This window comes from Citrus sinensis, chromosome 5 (genome assembly GCF_022201045.2).
Source record: "Citrus sinensis cultivar Valencia sweet orange chromosome 5, DVS_A1.0, whole genome shotgun sequence".
Lineage (NCBI taxonomy): Eukaryota > Viridiplantae > Streptophyta > Magnoliopsida > Sapindales > Rutaceae > Citrus > Citrus sinensis.
The window spans coordinates 32,776,233-32,793,519 of NC_068560.1; the positions used below are offsets into that span (position 1 = coordinate 32,776,233).

At 36.9% G+C, this 17,287-nt stretch overlaps 3 protein-coding genes, 1 long non-coding RNA gene and 1 pseudogene across 5 annotated transcripts; 3 read left to right on the plus strand and 2 right to left on the minus strand.

Moving 5' to 3' along the window:
* Positions 1-548: 548 nt before the first annotated feature.
* On the plus strand, positions 549-6,790 carry LOC102619579 (DIS3-like exonuclease 2). 2 transcript variants are annotated; one of them, XM_006472678.4, is made up of 7 exons: positions 549-1,078; positions 1,540-1,955; positions 2,075-2,128; positions 2,203-2,271; positions 2,521-4,740; positions 5,617-5,688; positions 5,779-6,790. In XM_006472678.4, the coding sequence occupies exons 1-7, from the start codon at positions 961-963 to the stop codon at positions 6,181-6,183; spliced, it is 3,354 nt and encodes a 1,117-aa protein (XP_006472741.2). In that variant the 5' UTR covers positions 549-960; the 3' UTR covers positions 6,184-6,790. The 2 variants fall into 2 exon arrangements, with proteins under 2 accessions (XP_006472741.2, XP_006472742.2); XM_006472679.4 differs by having other exon boundaries at positions 550-1,078; positions 1,552-1,955.
* A 499-nt stretch (positions 6,791-7,289) lies between these two features.
* LOC112497738 (uncharacterized) lies at positions 7,290-10,099 on the plus strand. The gene is made up of 5 exons (XR_008055287.1): positions 7,290-7,679; positions 7,778-7,964; positions 8,068-8,188; positions 8,440-8,897; positions 9,028-10,099. It is a non-coding gene; the product is annotated as an uncharacterized LOC112497738 (long non-coding RNA).
* Positions 9,860-12,262, minus strand: LOC102620057 (uncharacterized). The gene is made up of 3 exons (XM_006472680.4): positions 12,104-12,262; positions 11,872-11,965; positions 9,860-10,199 (listed from the first exon to the last, which is right to left on the minus strand). The coding sequence occupies exons 2-3, from the start codon at positions 11,919-11,921 to the stop codon at positions 9,965-9,967; spliced, it is 285 nt and encodes a 94-aa protein (XP_006472743.1). The 5' UTR covers positions 11,922-11,965; positions 12,104-12,262; the 3' UTR covers positions 9,860-9,964.
* Positions 12,263-12,722: 460 nt separating this feature from the next.
* LOC102620335 (hypothetical protein) lies at positions 12,723-15,201 on the plus strand. The gene is made up of 3 exons (XM_006472681.4): positions 12,723-12,988; positions 13,607-13,675; positions 14,754-15,201. Exons 1-3 carry the CDS (start codon positions 12,788-12,790, stop codon positions 14,949-14,951), a joined length of 468 nt encoding a protein of 155 aa, XP_006472744.2. The 5' UTR covers positions 12,723-12,787; the 3' UTR covers positions 14,952-15,201.
* Positions 15,202-15,324: 123 nt separating this feature from the next.
* On the minus strand, positions 15,325-16,967 carry LOC102623322 (chalcone synthase-like; annotated as a pseudogene).
* Between the last annotated feature and the right edge of the window lie 320 nt (positions 16,968-17,287).

The following is a 17,287-nucleotide window of genomic DNA, read 5'->3' on the forward strand; positions in this document are numbered from 1 at the left end:
AATTTGAGCTATCAATTAAGCAATCAAGATTAAAAAAAAATGTAGGGTGGGAAAGGGCCAAATTAATTTTGTAACCGTATTTCAGGGTTTTAATCGTATACATTTTTTAATTAATTTTTTTGTCAAAACATTATGAATCCTCAAATAATGAGCAAAATTATAGTGCAGCACAACTACACTCACTCATTGAATCAACCTACAATTATCATTATAGTTAAATTTAATGACTAAATGCAATTGTGGTGAGGTACCACAGTTGTACATAGCTGGATCCAAATAATGACATTAATTTTTTAATCACGTGACTATTATAACTCGGAAGAAAGTAGGCGGGGGGGGGGGGCGCAATTGAGCATCTAGCGGTGACAAATTGTTAACAGTAATTATGAAAAAAATAAAAGAATAGTTAGAGTCAGAAAGAAGCACAACACGTGGCATAAGATCCAGCTACCCTAGCATCTTACTCCAAATAAAATAATATATAAAAAAGGCAAAAAAAATAAAAGGAAGTGAGGAAGAGAAAAGAAAAAAGAAAAAAAGAAAAATGAAAAAAGAAAAAAAATTACATAAAGAAAAGGAAAGCGAGAGAAAAGAAAGATAAGAGGGAAGACAAAGTAATCGAAAGTCGGCGCCTTATGTCTACGCCGAGTCGCCGACCAATCATCACGTCCTTTTCTCACCACAAACACACACACACAGACACAGACTCTCTCTCATAGACTCATATAAATCCCTAAGCCTAACCCCTCTCTTATCTTCCCTTGGCCTTCTAAATTCATCTTTCAGATTCACCTAGTTTCTCCTCATTAACATCTCAATTCCTGCTGCTTCTTCCGTTTTGATACTTTTTTTCATCTATTCGGAAGATGCCACGACTTGAGTTTTTAATCTGATCTAGGTTTTTGTTTTATTTTTGATTTGTCTCGATATTTCTTTTGAATTTTGTTGTTTGGTTAAATTATGAGAGGAGGGAGCGCCGTTGAGCAATCTCAACCTATGGTGGTCGATGAGGTTGTTGACAAGGAAAAGAAGAAGAAGAATCGCCGATCTAATCGCCGATCCAATAAGAACTCTTCAGGTACGTACTTACTATCTTTTTTTATTTAATTTTTATTTTATGAAAATTACTATTCGATTTGGATTTTTATTTATATTTCTTTTACCGCGAGTTTCGTAAAATTCGCGGGTTGCATGATGTCTGTTGTCGTTTTCTGATTTGGCTTTTGTCAGTACGTTATAATATGGGTCTGTTTGGCTGCTGCGTGGTTCATAACTTTAGAAGCACTGGAATCTTTGAAAAAAAAAACTATTCTCTTTCTGCATATGGCAACCGAGTTTAATGTGTTCGTTATATATTAATTACACTGGGATGCAAGTGATGTTCTTGATTTTTGAATTGTTTGATAAATGTGACAAAATTTAAGTTTAGTGTAAGCTTAATTCTGTTGTATGATATATGGATGTTTTTGGTCATGCATTAAGGCGATTATTCTTTGCCTCTGACTTCAGTTTGGTTATGTTAAATGATTGATCGTGCATTTTGTAATTCAGTAAATGAAATACGTGGAGAAGCAACACAGACAAAAAATGGTTACAAAACAAAGAATCTCACCTCATCCATGAACTGCTCTTCTACAAAACAGCAGGATTTAGACTTGCATCCTTTGAGTGAGCAGGATCCTACCGGAGCATCCACCGTTACCTTCAGTTCAATGCCAACTATGCATATAAATGAAGAAGAATCAGCTGAGTCAGGAAGCACACAAAGTCAGCTTCTGTTAGCAACCGATCTTTGCGGAAGTATAATATCAAGGTCATGTCCTGAACCGATTGCCAATGACAGTTCTTGTTGGGCATATACAAACAAGGATGATAATCCATCCCATCAGTCTGAGGGTCGATGTAAAATTTTTGCTCCGCATTGGTCCATGGAGGCTGTTAATGAGGCATTAGAGGTTAGCTACAACTACAGATTATAGTTACTTATACATCGTTATGCTTACCAGTATATAGAATTTTCCTGCCCTTACGAGCTCAATTTTTTGTGTTTTTTTTGTTGCCCTATATCTGCCAGAAAGGAGATGCTTTTAAAGCCTTGTATCGTGTGAATGCACACAATCGACTTGAGGTTTGTAATTTTCCTCTGTATGGGGATTTGGTGCTTTTCTTGCATTTTCTTCTCAGCAAGTGTCTGTATTGTAGGCCTATTGCAAAATTGAGGGAGTGCAAACAGATGTTCTCATTACTGGGATTGCTGCTCAAAACAGAGCTGTAAGTCTGGAGTTCTTCTAGCATTACTCATGTTCATTCTTTAAACCGAGCTGTAAAAGTGGATTTCCTTTTTCATCCCCATTTAGCCAATTTACTCTTTTAGCTTTTTCCATGGACTTGATCTATATTTCTAGCTAGATTCTTGATGAAGTGCAATTCTCTTTCTCTTTCTGTATATGAAGCATTTGTGATGGTAGATGCTTAGGATTAGGAAACTGCTTCTAATTGTTGAAAAAATCACTTGTTTAGGTGGAGGGAGATTTTGTGCTGATTAAAGTTGACCGTTTGTCACTATGGGCCAAGATGAAAGGTTTTTCAAACAATTCTTCCATAGTAGAAGATAGTAACTTGCCTACAGAAGCAAATGGGATGCACAGTGATATTTGCAAAGGTAAAAGTAAAGTAGATGTGAGTTATGAGTACTCTAATTGTACTTTGCTTTCTGAGAAGGGCATCCATCATGACGATGATTCATCTAGCGAAGCTTATAATCAAGAAATGATTGAACGAGAGGGTTATAATTATATCAATGGACATCATCCCTCCACATCGGACTCTACAGAGAAAGTTTCTTCGAGTCAGCAGAATGATGGCATGAATGCAATTGAGAGATTGTCTGCCATGATTAGTTCATATCCAACAAAACGACCGACAGGCAGGGTTGTGTCCATCATTGAAAGGTCCCCTCGTCGGGATGGTATTGTCGGATTCCTAAATGTCAACCAATGGTTTAATTACAAGGGAGGTTCCAGAAAAGATGCGAAGAAGAACAGGAGCTCTTTGTCGGTTCCTGATCGTGAGTATATCCAGCTGACTCCAACCCATCCAAAATATCCCAAAATGGTGGTCCTTGTGAAAGACTTGCCTGACAGCATCAAGAAAAGATTAGAGGAAGGTGATGCAACTATTGAAATGGAACTGGTGGCTGCACGAATTGATGAATGGAATGAAGAAAGTCCTTTTCCTCAAGCCCATGTCTTGCATGTTTTTGGACGAGGTGGTGAAGTGGAGCCCCAGATCAATGCCATTTTATATGAAAATGCTATTTGTTGTTCTGGATTTTCTCCTGAATCGCTCTCCTGCCTTCCGTGCGTTCCTTGGGAGATGCCACAGGAGGAACTACTTAGCAGAAAAGATCTTAGAAATTTTTGCATATTTACTATTGACCCTTCCACTGCCACTGATCTTGATGATGCTCTATCAATTGAAAGGCTATCAGATGGCATTTCTAGAGTCGGTGTCCACATTGCGGATGTGTCATATTTTGTTTTACCTGGCACAGCCTTGGACATAGAAGCTCAAGTTCGCTCAACTAGTGTCTATATGCTGCAACGCAAAATTCCAATGTTGCCCGTTTTGCTTTCAGAAGAAGTAGGTTCACTTAATCCTGGAGTAGACAGACTTGCATTTTCTATTTTCTGGGATTTAAATAGCGCTGGGGATGTTGTGGATCGCTGGATTGGTCGCACTGTAATAAGATCTTGTTGCAAGCTTTCATATGAACATGCTCAGGATATCATTGATGGGAAATTTGATGTGGAGAGTTCCAATACCTTAGGAGAAGGCTGGCCACAGTTGTATGGCCAGTTTGAATGGTCTGATGTTGTTAGATCTATTAAAAGTCTTTATGAAGTTTCAAAAATACTGAAAGATAAGAGGTTTACAGATGGGGCTCTACGACTTGAAAATTCCAAACCTGTTTTCTTATTTGATGAATATGGAACTCCATACGACAGTGTGCTTTCGGGAAGAGAGGACTTAAATTTTCTTTTTGAGGAATTTATGCTGTTAGCAAATAAGACAGCTGCTGAAGTTATCGCTAGAGCTTTTCCAGATAGTGCATTATTGAGGAGGCATCCTGCACCTAACATGCGTAAACTCAGAGAGTTTGAAGCCTTTTGTTCTAAGCATGGCTTGCAATTAGACACTTCTTCGTCTGGTCAGTTCCATCAGTCACTGGAGCAAGCCCGGGAAAAGCTCAAGGATGATTATGTTCTGTTTGATATTCTTATCAATTATGCTACAAGACCAATGCAATTGGCCTCCTACTTTTGTAGTGGTGATTTCAAAGATGATACAGATTGGGGTCATTATGCACTTGCTTTTCCTGTTTATACGCATTTTACTTCACCACTGCGCCGGTATCCTGATCTTGTAGTACACAGGACATTGAATGCAGCTTTAGAAGCTGAGAAGTTGTACTGGAAGCATAGAAGAACGTTGCCAAAAAATAACCATAGGGAGGGAGTGAGAGGAAGATTTTTAACTGGTATTTTTTACAATAAAGATGCTGCAGAATCTCTTGAAGGCAGGGAAGCATTATCAGTTGCAGCATTAAAATATGGAGTTCCCTGTGCTGATATACTCGTGAATGTTGCTACACATTGTAATGATCGAAAGCTCGCTTGTAGGAATGTTAAGGATGCCTGTGTGAAACTCTATATGTGGATTTTGCTGAAGAAAAAAGAGGTATTATTTAGTTGCCTAATTTTATATCTCACCTCTTTTTCTATCATCTATGTATAGCTGCAACTATGACATGTGCTAAACTTAGTAACAAGGAATTGATATGAGGGATAGCTGAATTAATCAAATTTAAAATAAATTTCAGCCTGCTATTGAGTATAGAAATGGTTAGGGTAAACAATAAAGGAATAAATTTCTATTTTAAATCTTTTTAGGTATAATTCAGTTGATTTATCAATAATGAGGCCATCAGGCATACGAGTCGGGTTTTTTGTTTTTTTTTTGTTTGGGGGGGGGGGGGGGGGGTTTTTGTTACAATAGACTAGATAATACTATTTGACCATTGTTTCGATATGACAGACTTCATGTTATTGCTGGGACCTATGATATGTTGTTTCTGTGGTGTTGCAATATATTTGCTGTGCATTGTGAACTTACTATAGTTAAATATTAAACGTGATAATGCTATCTCTTAGTGTTTTGATCCATTGTATCATTTTATAATCTGTGTTGCTGTGAATTGTCACATTTCTACACCCAACTTCCAAGACATATGGTTATGATATGCTATTTCTTACTGTCTTGTTCCATTTATCTGTGTTGTTCTGCATTGTCACATTTGGACAGTTCCTAACTTCCAAAAAAGATGGGCAATCTCTGATTAATTAAGCATTTTGGTTGATGTGGCTCACCAACAACCATTCAGATTGCTGATTGTGGTTTTGTGTGTAAACTTTTAGAGTAGATGAGTGCATGACATTTGAATTTGAGGAAAGGTCTTGTAATTTTCAATCTGATGCTTGCTTCCATTTGATTAAGCCTGGTTGCATATCTTTCGTGTTAAATTTGATGTCTTTGTTTTTTGTATTAAAATTTCAGGTTTTATTGTCGGAAGCAAGAGTGTTGGCTCTTGGGCCAAGATTTATGACCGTATACATTGAGAAGCTGGCTGTAAGGAGTTCATAGCCTTGTGTATTCCGTGATTTCTATTGTATTTTAAATGTCTTTTTTAGCCTCATGCACCGTTTCTTCTTTTGTCAGATTGAACGGCGAATATATTATGATGAAGTTGAAGGTTTGATAGTAGAATGGCTTGACACTACTTCTACATTGGTGCTTAGTTTATGTGCTCAAAAACGTTCATTTAAGAGAGGTAGTCCTGGTAACTATAAAGCTCTTGAAGAAGTTGCATTGGTTGTTAGACCTAATGACCTGAAAGAGGAACATGGCATGTTTGGAGGCAGTGTTAACAAGTGCTTTACAACTGATGCAAATGCTAAACGACAGTGTTCCGGATCCTCTTCAAACTCTGGAGTTGATCCTGGGGTATTCCCTTTAACTATACCTCTCCTCTCTACAATTCCTGTGGCACTTAATGCAATCGGTGGGGGTGATGGACCGCTTGAAATTGGTGTGCGGCTCTACATGAGCTCCTACATGAGGTAAAATGTGTTTGAAAGTGACAAATCTAGTATTAGCCCTGTACTTAAGGAGGATAGAGTGTTTTCTACAGAATGGTCAAATGCTGTAACCAGATGTAGATAGACAATGTATAGTTGAATTAGAGTTTTAGGGATGAAAAAAAAATGATAATTTATGGGTTTCATTTGGAAATGCTTGGTGAATCTGATTGATGCCAAGACATTGGGTGGGAGTTGTAAATAACGGGTGGGTCTTCAATGACTCCGAGCTTTGGTGGCTGTTTTTAAGAAAAGCTACTTCCTGGAATTGCCCCTTGTTTTTGTATGGTGTCAGTTCCAGTCTAATTCACACCCGAATCCAGTGCTTCAATTGTGAGCGTCAGAGCTCTCGGATTTTATATTTCATTTTCACATGTAATATCGGACTGCTGCATCCCGATAATTTTTGGTAAGGGTGGGCAGATGGACCTTATTTTAGCTCTCTCTATTTTTGTTCTTTACACCGTTTGCAGTGACGTATGACGAGCTGTCAAATTTCATTCACTGCTTCTTAAGAGTGATCCCCCTTGCGTTGAAATGGAAGTGTTAAACAATGTGTGAGATTTTTTTTTAATGTTCTCCATTGCAGATTATTTTGTCGCGGATTTCTTCCTTTATTATTACTACAGTAATGTTTATGTTTAGCTGTTGGAGGAGTATAGACAAAGGGTGACTTGGGGATTGATGTGTTGTAAATTTTAAGTTATAGTTGCTGTGAGAAAAAATTGTAAGTATAAAATAAAAGCTAGTAATATACAGTAAATGTAAATTTTAAATAATAATTTTAATAAAATTATTAAAAATATAATAATTTTTTTATTATCATAGTTTAAAAGTTACAACAGTGAGTATTTATTAAATATCTTAGTATTGTAATTTTTTAAGCTATAATTTTTTAAACTACAACTACCTAATCTTAATTTCAAACACATCTAAATTACTGTAGTCAAATTGAGCTGTGATATGTATTTACAAGAATAATATGATATATTATTATTAAAATTTATACAATATAATCCATCACTATATTTTAAGACTGAACCCAATTTTAATTTAATTTAAAATATAAGATATTTGACGTTATCGTAAGTGGATTTAAAAAACAATAATGCTGAGATTTCATCATCTGAGCTCTAGCTCTAACATATTAATGGATCGTTTTGCAAAACAAGAGTAGCATAAAAGAATAGCATTACATGCTCCGGTACCGCTGGTGCTGTATCCGAACACCGGGATAAAGCCCTAACCGATATTAATTAATTAATAACGCGCCAAAAATGCTACTTGAAGTTGAGCGATTAGACTGTTCTCTAACTCTTGATAAAATTCTGAATTAAAATGTAAATTAGGCATGCATACTGAGAAATGACGTCAACAATCGGATGGTACGGACCATTGATCGATTTATCCCAAGCGGCTTCTCATTTCGGCGATTTCGTCGTTCAGCTTATCGTCTCCGTTCATTGCTCCACTCCCGTCCAGGTGTCTGTCTCTCTTTATTCCATATTCATACTTCGTGTACCCGTGTATTTATTTCTTCTTTTGTTAATTATTATTGATAACTGTTGTGCACCATCCAGTACATACCATCGAAAGGTGGACGGTGGGAGATGAGACGCTGCGGTTTTTCTCAGTTTCTTTGTGGCAAAAGCTATTGAGAAGGCAATGCGTGGCATTTGCCGGTGATGTCGTACTGTTACAAAGTAAAGATATTTCATCATTGCAATGTTCAATCAATCCACCCTTATGAATCACTTATTTCAAAAGGTACTGCATTCTGTTTATCTCAAAAGTTAAAAAGAGTTTGAAGCGTACATTGAACTTAGTTAACGCAGTTCAAAAATGTTTAGTCTTGTCTCCGCTCATGCAGGTGTTGATGACTTACTGGCTGGATCTCAAGTAGGAAATCGATAAAAGAGAAGCTATCGAAGGTCGCAGAATGGGTTCAGCGGACTAAGTCTGCTTTACAACTTCTAGTGCACAACTCCCAGGTACTTTCAGACAAAGAAGGTTTTCGTTTTCGCATGGACATACGCGTTACACCAAATTTTTTAACTGTTTTCATATGTACTAGTGCTTGTATTTGTACCATGTATCAACTAGTTTGTTGTCTCTTTCCTTTTTCGCCCTCTCCAATGACAAATAATAATCATATTTTTCTTCATGTGTGTGATCTCCATGTTAGACTGCACCATCCATAATTTTTTCAGTAGTAACTAATGTGTGGGAATATCTTGCGCAGTCGAAGGAGGCAACTCTCTAGGAATTGGAAGGTGCCTGAAGAAAGAAAATCAAGGGATTGTTTTTCGCTTTCAGAAGTATCGTGATTGACCAGTCCCCGTAAGGCAATTTTTCGATGCATGTACTGGTGAAATTTTTTCTGCCAATTACCTGGAAAGCACTTGGTGAATTTGGGTGTGAAAAAAATGTTCTTCAGCCGGAGACTATGTAGAACAGAGGATAAAGATTTAGTGGAAGATCTCATTTGTACAGGCTGCTAGCCATGTGGTTCGCAATTATGCAAGAAAATGAATTCTGAATGCTTTCTATAAGGCAATTGTTATGATTATCTAACTTTTTTTTTTGTCTTTTTCCCCCACACGGCAGGTCCACATTCGGGCAAAACTCTGTGCCCTACTCTACCGTGAACGATGCTCAAATCGCCGTCATGCAGTGGGCTTGATCTATAGGCCTTTTATGGTACAATTCATTTCTTGAATTTATAAGCCTGCGGCTTTCTTTTTGGAGCGTCGATTTAAAATAATGCAACTTTTTTCATTTGAACTTGTTGGCCATTGCTAATGCTAGTCTCTCTGGCTTTTTACTGCAGTTATATATGTCGGGGATGAATTGGAATACATGCCCCTCCTCATCAGAAACAAGGCGGCTGAATTTTTGTTCGGAAACATCAGGGCTGAAAGAGTCTACCAGTGCTATAGAGGTAAAGATCATGATCAGTCCCCTCATCCAGGAGGTGTTCAAAAGGAGAATCATTATACCCCCAAAGCTACTAATCTTCGCAAGATGACTGCAGAAGCATTTGTGGGGTCTTGCTTATTAGATGCAGATAAGACTCTGTAGGGGAAGGAAAAAAATACCAATGTGCTAGTAAGTACTTTTATCTGATTTGGATAATTCTTCTGAAAATGCTGCTGGAGCAAGGAAAAACAGTCCCTTGAAATTTCGGGTGATTATAAATTCCAGCTTACATAGGGAAAATGGAAGGCTTGAAATGGTTCCTGTCTGGGCTCCATGCTTTGTGATGAAATAGCGTTGTCACTAATCGCCGAAAAATATATTCATTAAATTTGGGTGTAAATATTATGTTACATGCTTGCGCTAAAGATTGGCCAAAAACTCTTCCATTTATAGTTTCTGATTTTTGACGACTTAAAGTGCACTCCAAATTAGGCTCATGCAAAGGAGAATAACTGGATAAATTGGAGGACATTTTGCGGTTGAATAGAATTGTAGAAGTGACGTGGAAAAGCACATCTCAATTCTCAAGCTTCCACCAACTCCTCTTGGCTGCCAAACGCAAGCACATTTATGAAAAAGCATCTCCTTTCTGGATGAACACTCTGATTTTTATTCGCTGATATTATAGTACGCCTGAACAACATCAAAGTCATTGATCGTGCAATGAAAAGACGAACGGAAAATCAAGGCAAAGAGAACTGATATTCTAAATGAGCGAGTCTCCTACAGCAAGAAAAACGAACTCAGAGCACCCTCATACAGAGATACATGGTCATCTAGACTTTAGTTCAAGTCTCAGTTCCTGTCTCAGTTAAAGAAGCATCGGCTGCAGCATTTTGGGCTTCCAATAGCTTCATTTGGCGTTCTGCATGTTCTCTTTCACAAGCACTGACCCCCATAATGATGTCAAGCATAGTACCAGTTGTGCCAAAAAATACAAGGGGCGCTAAAGATTTGCGTTTTATCCCAACCGGAATTGCAAGCAAAGCTCCGGCTACTGAGAATACCCATGTCCCCAATGCACTGCAGACATTCAACATCCAAAGAACACTCGATTGTGAAACACAACATAAATTTGGATCAATAAAAAGGCCATAAACTTTAAAATAACTTGGATATCAATTCTACCATGGGTAAGAGAATTTTGCGAGATATGAATGAAAAATGAGACATGTTGACGCTCTATTGAAGTATGCTGAGCAACATAAACTTGTGACCCTTTGGTATTTTATGTATATATACATGCTTCGTTACTAACTCTGACATACGAGCTCAAAATGAAAATCATGCTAGCTTTCAATGTTGCAATAGCAACTTCAATTTATATACAATTCTAGTATTTCATAGCAAAGATTTGAATTATTCTCATTTCTGTTTTACAGCTTGTGCCAGCTAGGGATATTATGGATCAATAACAATACAAGCCAAGCAATTGAAAAGAGAAGTACATTTTCAGAGCACAAAAATCACCATAATCACTAGCACGCATTGAATCATCAAAATGAAGAAACATTTCAGTAACGGTAAACATCACTGAGGTTAAGTGATCAAGATATGTGTGGAGCACTGCATCAACATTCTCCAAATAATGCTGAGTCAAAAACATCCAACCCTCATATTAGTTGACTTGTCTGGATACTACCACACATAGCTTAGAATATTACATATCATTCGCTATCCATGTTATTGCAAAAGATACCAATATAATGGTCGTATCTTAGATATCTGAGTTATTTACTTAGTATCAGAATCCAAAATGCATAATCGGCAATGGATGTGCTGGCCCACTCCCATGTAGTATGATATTGTCTGCTTTGAGCTAAGCCTTAGCCTGGTTTACTTTTGGATCCCTTAAAGGCAGTAAACTGTTCGAGCACGGGCTCTACAGATAAAGCCAACAACCTTGTCTCACCCAGTGATGTGGATTCAAGCACCCTCATCCTTGGGTGCTAGTTACTATGAAAGCGTGCAAAGTATTCATAGTTTACCTATTATCAATATGAAAAACAAATTGTGTGCACTTTTAAAAGTTCCAAGAGAAAACTCATCATTTGAGACCTCTGGAATGTAGAGAATTATCAAGAAATTGAATAAATAACACTAACTACTTATTGACAACACAAAAGGCAACCAACACAGCATCAGGAAAATAGAGTTGTTGGTATGCCAACCAAATTATAATATCATACAATGGAAAAAAAAAGCACTCGCTGCGTCGTTGAGGACTGTCTTGTGTCAGTCGAATATCACACAAGTTAGATAAATCAAGAATTCAAAAAAACAATGAAAAATATTATTGTCAGTTCCTTGTTTCAATAAAAACTAACTAATTACTTCTAACAACTCAACTCTAACAAAGAACACGGTGGCACTAAGAATTCATTAAAGAACATTTGAATTGCCAATCAGTCCAAATGAACATATAAATAAGCAGGCTACTGTTACATACCCTTTGTCTGTATTTTTTTCCCCCAAGAATTTCACAAAACCAGAGGGTAGCATAAGACTCCAAGAATCACAAAGATGGAACTTACTGTAAATGCATACAGTTCAAGCAAAACTTTCAAATACACAAATACTATAATCCAATTAAGAAAATAGCTTCAGTCTTCACCAACATATAGAAGAACAATTGCAGATTCGACTCCATTGAAATAGAAAGACAGATTAAAAGGTTTCTTGAAATATCACTGACTTGGAAACTGAGCAATCTTCAAGTTGCTTCACTGTCTCCTGACTAGCCATTGTCCTCACTCTTTTAACTGCTTGTGCTTGACTAGCCCAGTTATCTGCAAAAATGACAAAACTTTCAAAGTTCAAAAAAAAAAGTACACAAAAACAAAATTTAAAACAACGACGACATAAAAGATCATTTAATTTCTCAAAATTCTGGATACCCATATGATTAACTAAGATTCGAAACTCACCTGATCGAAGATTGAGCCTAGAGGAATAACACAGCGCCACTGTGTCTGTGTATGTAAGAAAACATTGAATTTAGTGGAGTCGCTCTTCTCTTAAACGTGAATTCAAAAGGGGTATTTTATCTTATTTTTTATAAATTCACAGTTAAACATAGAGTTTTGAAGTTTTTATCATATAGGTTCTCATGAAAGTATTATGCATTGTCAAATTTTGTTAAGAATTCACTCCTGAGGTAGAATGGTAGATATATTTGGACGGGTCCATCGTATTATTTTGTTGTTTGTGTCATATAACTCTATTATTTTTAAAGTTAAATTTACTTGGTGCGAGATTTATTATTTTATAAATATCAAATATAATCTAATAATTCTACTGTATTTATGTAATAATTTAATAAAATTATCTACCATATTTTGTAATAAATTATAAAAATATTCTGACACATTAAAAAAATTTGAAAAGATAAACAAATAAACAATACTTATAGACACAAAAACTCACGTTCTTATGACACATATCACTATTTTTATCAACAGAAATTACCAAATCTAATTACAGGGACTCAAACGAACAATAATATAAATAATATCCCTGTTTGTGGTTTTCTTAAATATCAGAGAGTATCGAGATATTGTAATTTGGTAATTGGCATCGTTTACACCGTACCGGGCTCCGGTGCGTATAAAATGGAAAATAAAACGAAGCTGGAGAGCGAGATAAAGATGAGAGGAATAGGAGGGCCACTCCTGACAATCGGAGATCTGTTAAGCGATGTGGGAGGAGAAACTGTTACAGCTTCTGACAGTTCCCATTCTTCTTCACCATCTTCGTTAGTTCAAGATTCCAATAGTACCCCTCATTCATTGGACCTCACCAAGCTTTTTCAGGTTCTCTTCTTCATCTATATTTTCATGTTCGTTTTTTTTTTAAGTTTATTTTTTTCCCCACCTTGTCTGACCTTGATTTGTTCGTTTTTTAATTAATGGGTAATTGTCAAAATGAAAAAAAGAAGAAGTTCTTATTGCTAGCTCAATGCCATCGAATTATGAGTAGCTCATATTTGTTGTTAGATTAGTCGTTCAAGTAATTTACTGAATCTTAGCCGAATTTACCCTGAAATTTACGAAGCGATGAAGCCAAAAACACTGTGTTGAACTTTGTGTCTGTTTAACATTAAGTAATAGAGCCTAGTGCTGTAATTTGTCCTTTTTAAATGACTTAGTTTAATCTGTTCTTGATTTGTTCTATTGAGAAGATAATTTTATTCATTGAGATGGCATCTTATGGCTTGCAAGTTAAATGCACATTAGTGTGGTGTCACTTGATCCCCTTCCTATGGTTATACAGGGGGATTGGCAAATTAAAAGAAATAAACAGGAGGCTCACCAACAGATTATGGTTATTGCATGGCAGGATAACTTGTATATGGTTCTACATAATATGGTTAACTTATCTAATTACTTCTCAAGATTGTAAGCACGTTCATTTCAATCATTTTGCTTCAGGAAAACTACGATCAATTAAACAAGGCATTTTCTGGTTCAGACCACTCATGGACAGCTCTAACACTGAAGGTAATGGATCATCTTTATTGAAGAATGTTTGTTATATGAAGAATTAGCTTTTCTTTAATGATCATATTTTATGGGATATTGTGTTCTACAGCTAATTGGACATGTATTGAAGTATGTATAGCACGTATTTAATTCAGTTATGCTGTAGGAACCATCATCATCTTATGTTATTCTTGATGTGGCACTGCTTCTTTTGTATCCGCATCCAAGGGACTGATGTTGATTCTTCTATCTCAAAAAACATGTTGTTTTAGTTTGACAGTAACCTTTTCTTCTATGTCCTCTTTTTTCTGTATCATTTTTTCATCTTGGGCGTGGCAAAATGGGAGAAGGCATAGATGAGTGGCAATTTGGGTTGGTGTGTTGTGGTTGTATCGTGCCAAGTTGAGCCTATATAGATCTGAATTGTTGGTTAATCATGTCAGGAATCCTGAACGCTATCCTGACACACATATAGGATGTGCTATAATTTTTTCACCATTTAACATAGTTTAAGATTTTTTTCTATAATTTTGCCCATTTAACATGTTTATTTTAATATGTTTTCCAAAATATTTGCAGTAATAACTACACAAATTTAATCAATTTTGGTCTCAATATGACTAAACACTTTAAAATATGATAGTTACAACATAATTCTATTGTCTATTGTAAAAAGTACGAGTCAACATGATATGATTAATTGTATAGTTAATTGTGTCATAAACAGGTTTGTGTGTAGGGAACTCTAAACCTGAACTTGACATGTTTAATAAATTGGTTATGAAAATCTAAATCCACTAATTTTGTACTGTGCTTGTATCAGTTTGATGGGTCTTGTTGCAAATTTCCACCGTTAGGCATAATGGTGGTTTGTGAACTTTATCTTTTATGACTTAAACAGGCAGGCTGTTCTTGACGACCCTCAATTTCCCCTTTATGTAATTCTTGCATACAACTTTTGCTCTAGATTTTAGGTTATTGCACTATTCTATACTCAGTTTGTTTCCTAAAAGGGCAGTTACTCGAGGAAAATAGTTATTTTCAGTTATCTGACTGTTTCCCTTTTTTTACTCATTTGTTTTTTCCCGGTTACCAGTTATGCACTGCTCTGGAAACTGCAAACAAATTGGTCCAATCCACAAATACAAATGTTACATTGTTGTCAGAGAAGGTTTTAGAGCTTGAAAGAGTTGTCAAGAGGGAAGACTCTGCCACAGCCGCAGCCAAAGCTATAAATGTCTCTCTGAACCGGAAGCAAGGACAATCTATTGGTAGTGATCAACATATGACATAGTCCAAGTCTTTCAGGATTAAGGTTTTTGTAGCCATTTATAGGATATTCACATTGTTTGTGAGGAATATATTCAGTCTGACCCAGTTTGCTGTTAATATTGTCTTCAAATTGATTCTGTAAAAATAGTGTGATAGATAACAAATTGTGGAGCTTTTCATGGTTTTGGTCCTTTTTCCTGGGAATGTTGGTTAATTTGGAAATGTGCTGGTCAACTTGATGGATTATTGAATGTTAAAAGCCAATTTCAGTACGCCAGGCATGTGTTCGGAGCAGTTTCTCTAACGTTAAGTTTTTCGATTCTGGCATTTGCAGCAGTGATTTAAGTTGCACAGATAATGCTCGAGTGATAACAATGAATTTGAACTTAGTGGATCTCTAATCTTTATTAAACCACTTAATAGCATTTCAGGTATGCCGGTGTCCTCCGCCAGATTTATTTGTAAATACATGAAATGCATGCTTTCGTTATCATTGCAATAGATTAAGCTTATTCAGCAAGTGGTTTCAACTCCTCAGTTAGAAACCATAGGGATGCTACGCAACACAATTGCTTCAACAGTGAGGCCTGCCTCGAATCCAAGCAGGACTCCCCATTCAAGTTCTTCTCCTGTGGTTGCCTTTCCTTCTTCCACCGATCTCTTCCTCATCTCATCCAGAACAAATAATACAGTGGCGCTCGCCATGTTTCCATACTCGCTTAGAACGTGTCGAGTTTCTCTGAGTTTCGTTTTCTCTAGTCCAAGTTTCCCTTCAATCTGGTCAAGAACTGCTGGTCCAATGGGATGCATCATCCAGAACAAAGAGTTCCAATCATGATCATTCAAGCTAACTTGATCAAAAGATTCGGCCAAGAACTTGTCAATGTTATCAGCAATCAATGGGGACTAGTTCTTTGACAAATGAACAGTCGGACCGACCTCTCGAAAATGCCCCTTGATTGCATCTTCCGAATCTGGAAGAATTGTCTGTGCAGTTGGCACAATGTGGAACAATGGTCGCTCTGTGTTTATATCAGGACAGGCACCAACGATCAGAGCTGCTGTACCGTCACCAACAATTGCCCGGTTTACAAGACATGACAAGTTTTCATCAGAAGGTGCTCGGAAAGTACCAACAGTAATCTCAGAGCAGACAACTAGAACGCGTGCACCAGCATTGCTTTCAGCAGTCCTTGGCGAGGCGTAGAACCGTTGCGCCAGCAGAACAGCCTTGCGCATACAACATCACTCTTTTAACAGATGGTTTAAGGCCAAGAAGTTTTGTAAGTTGATAATCTGCACCAGGCATATCTACACCTGAAACTGAACAGGAAATGAGATGAGTGATCTTTGATATGGGTTGTCCCCATTCTTTGATGGCCTTTGATACTGCTTCTTTGCCGAGTTTTGGTACCTTAGGAACTAGAATATCTTGACGAGCGTCAAAGATGGGGCATCATACGTGCATAAGCTTGGATTCTCCTTGAGAACTTCTTCAGTTAGGTACGTGTAGCGTTTCTTTACAGTTAGCAAAAAAAACACAAGATAACAGTGGCAAAATGATGTTTATTTGCCTGCGTGATCTATATAAAGCTGCTTATATATGATTCTACAACGAGTCATCAATAGATTGTTTAAGTGATGCATAGATGAACAACTAAATGTGCGTACACATGCGCTTGAATTTCTCCTTCAACTCTGTCATGTGATTGCTGCTAGTGATTCGGAAGTAAAAATCAGGATAATCAGTTTGGTACACACAGTTTGCTGGATTTGCTGTGCCTATGGCTTAGTATTGAAGCCAAACCTTGAGGTCGTTGGGTCTCTTGAAATTTCCCCAGCAATGCCATCGATTCCTAGCTACTTAGATTATTTCCACGTGAAATAATCTGCAACTTCTTTTTCCATTTTTTGAATTACTGATATGTATTTTACAATGAGACGTCTATATTAATTTTTATCGCCTAAGTAAAATTTATTGTGATATAGACTCAAGCAAATAATGATATGGTTAACTTGAGAATTTGAGGGGCGGCTTTGGCGGTTGTGTCCATTATAAACTTGATCCGACAGAACCTTTCAAATTCAACCACCAAACTGACGAACAGACAATAATTGTTGCGCGGGCTGAAACACGTTGTCATTTATTTTATCAACTCTAGCCTATCAATGTTGACCATTTTAACGTTGTCACAGTTTTGGTACGTGGAGCTTCTTGATCAAGAGCATATGCACGTTATGGGGAAAGCTAAAAATGGAGGCATCTTATCAATAATGTCTAGTAATGGGACTTGCTTTTTCTGACAAACTCAATAGTTGTATCATACATGTCCCTGCGTCAATTTAGTATTAAATGAA

What these genes read in the sequence shown, in the direction of transcription:
- LOC102619579 (XM_006472678.4), top strand. Translation starts at nt 961, where the DNA reads ATGAGAGGAGGGAGCGCCGTTGAGCAATCTCAACCTATGGTGGTCGAT. An exon ending in TTGCTGCTCAAAACAGAGCT is followed by an intron (nt 2,272 to 2,520) that starts GTAAGTCTGGAG and finishes TCACTTGTTTAG; the next exon opens with GTGGAGGGAGATTTTGTGCT. An exon ending in TTTTGCTGAAGAAAAAAGAG is followed by an intron (nt 4,741 to 5,616) that starts GTATTATTTAGT and finishes TTAAAATTTCAG; the next exon opens with GTTTTATTGTCGGAAGCAAG.
- LOC102620057 (XM_006472680.4), bottom strand. Translation starts at nt 11,921, where the DNA reads ATGGCTAGTCAGGAGACAGTGAAGCAACTTGAAGATTGCTCAGTTTCC. An exon ending in GAAGATTGCTCAGTTTCCAA is followed by an intron (nt 10,200 to 11,871) that starts GTCAGTGATATT and finishes GAATGTCTGCAG; the next exon opens with TGCATTGGGGACATGGGTAT.
- LOC102620335 (XM_006472681.4), top strand. Translation starts at nt 12,788, where the DNA reads ATGGAAAATAAAACGAAGCTGGAGAGCGAGATAAAGATGAGAGGAATA. An exon ending in ACCTCACCAAGCTTTTTCAG is followed by an intron (nt 12,989 to 13,606) that starts GTTCTCTTCTTC and finishes ATTTTGCTTCAG; the next exon opens with GAAAACTACGATCAATTAAA. An exon ending in GGACAGCTCTAACACTGAAG is followed by an intron (nt 13,676 to 14,753) that starts GTAATGGATCAT and finishes CCCGGTTACCAG; the next exon opens with TTATGCACTGCTCTGGAAAC.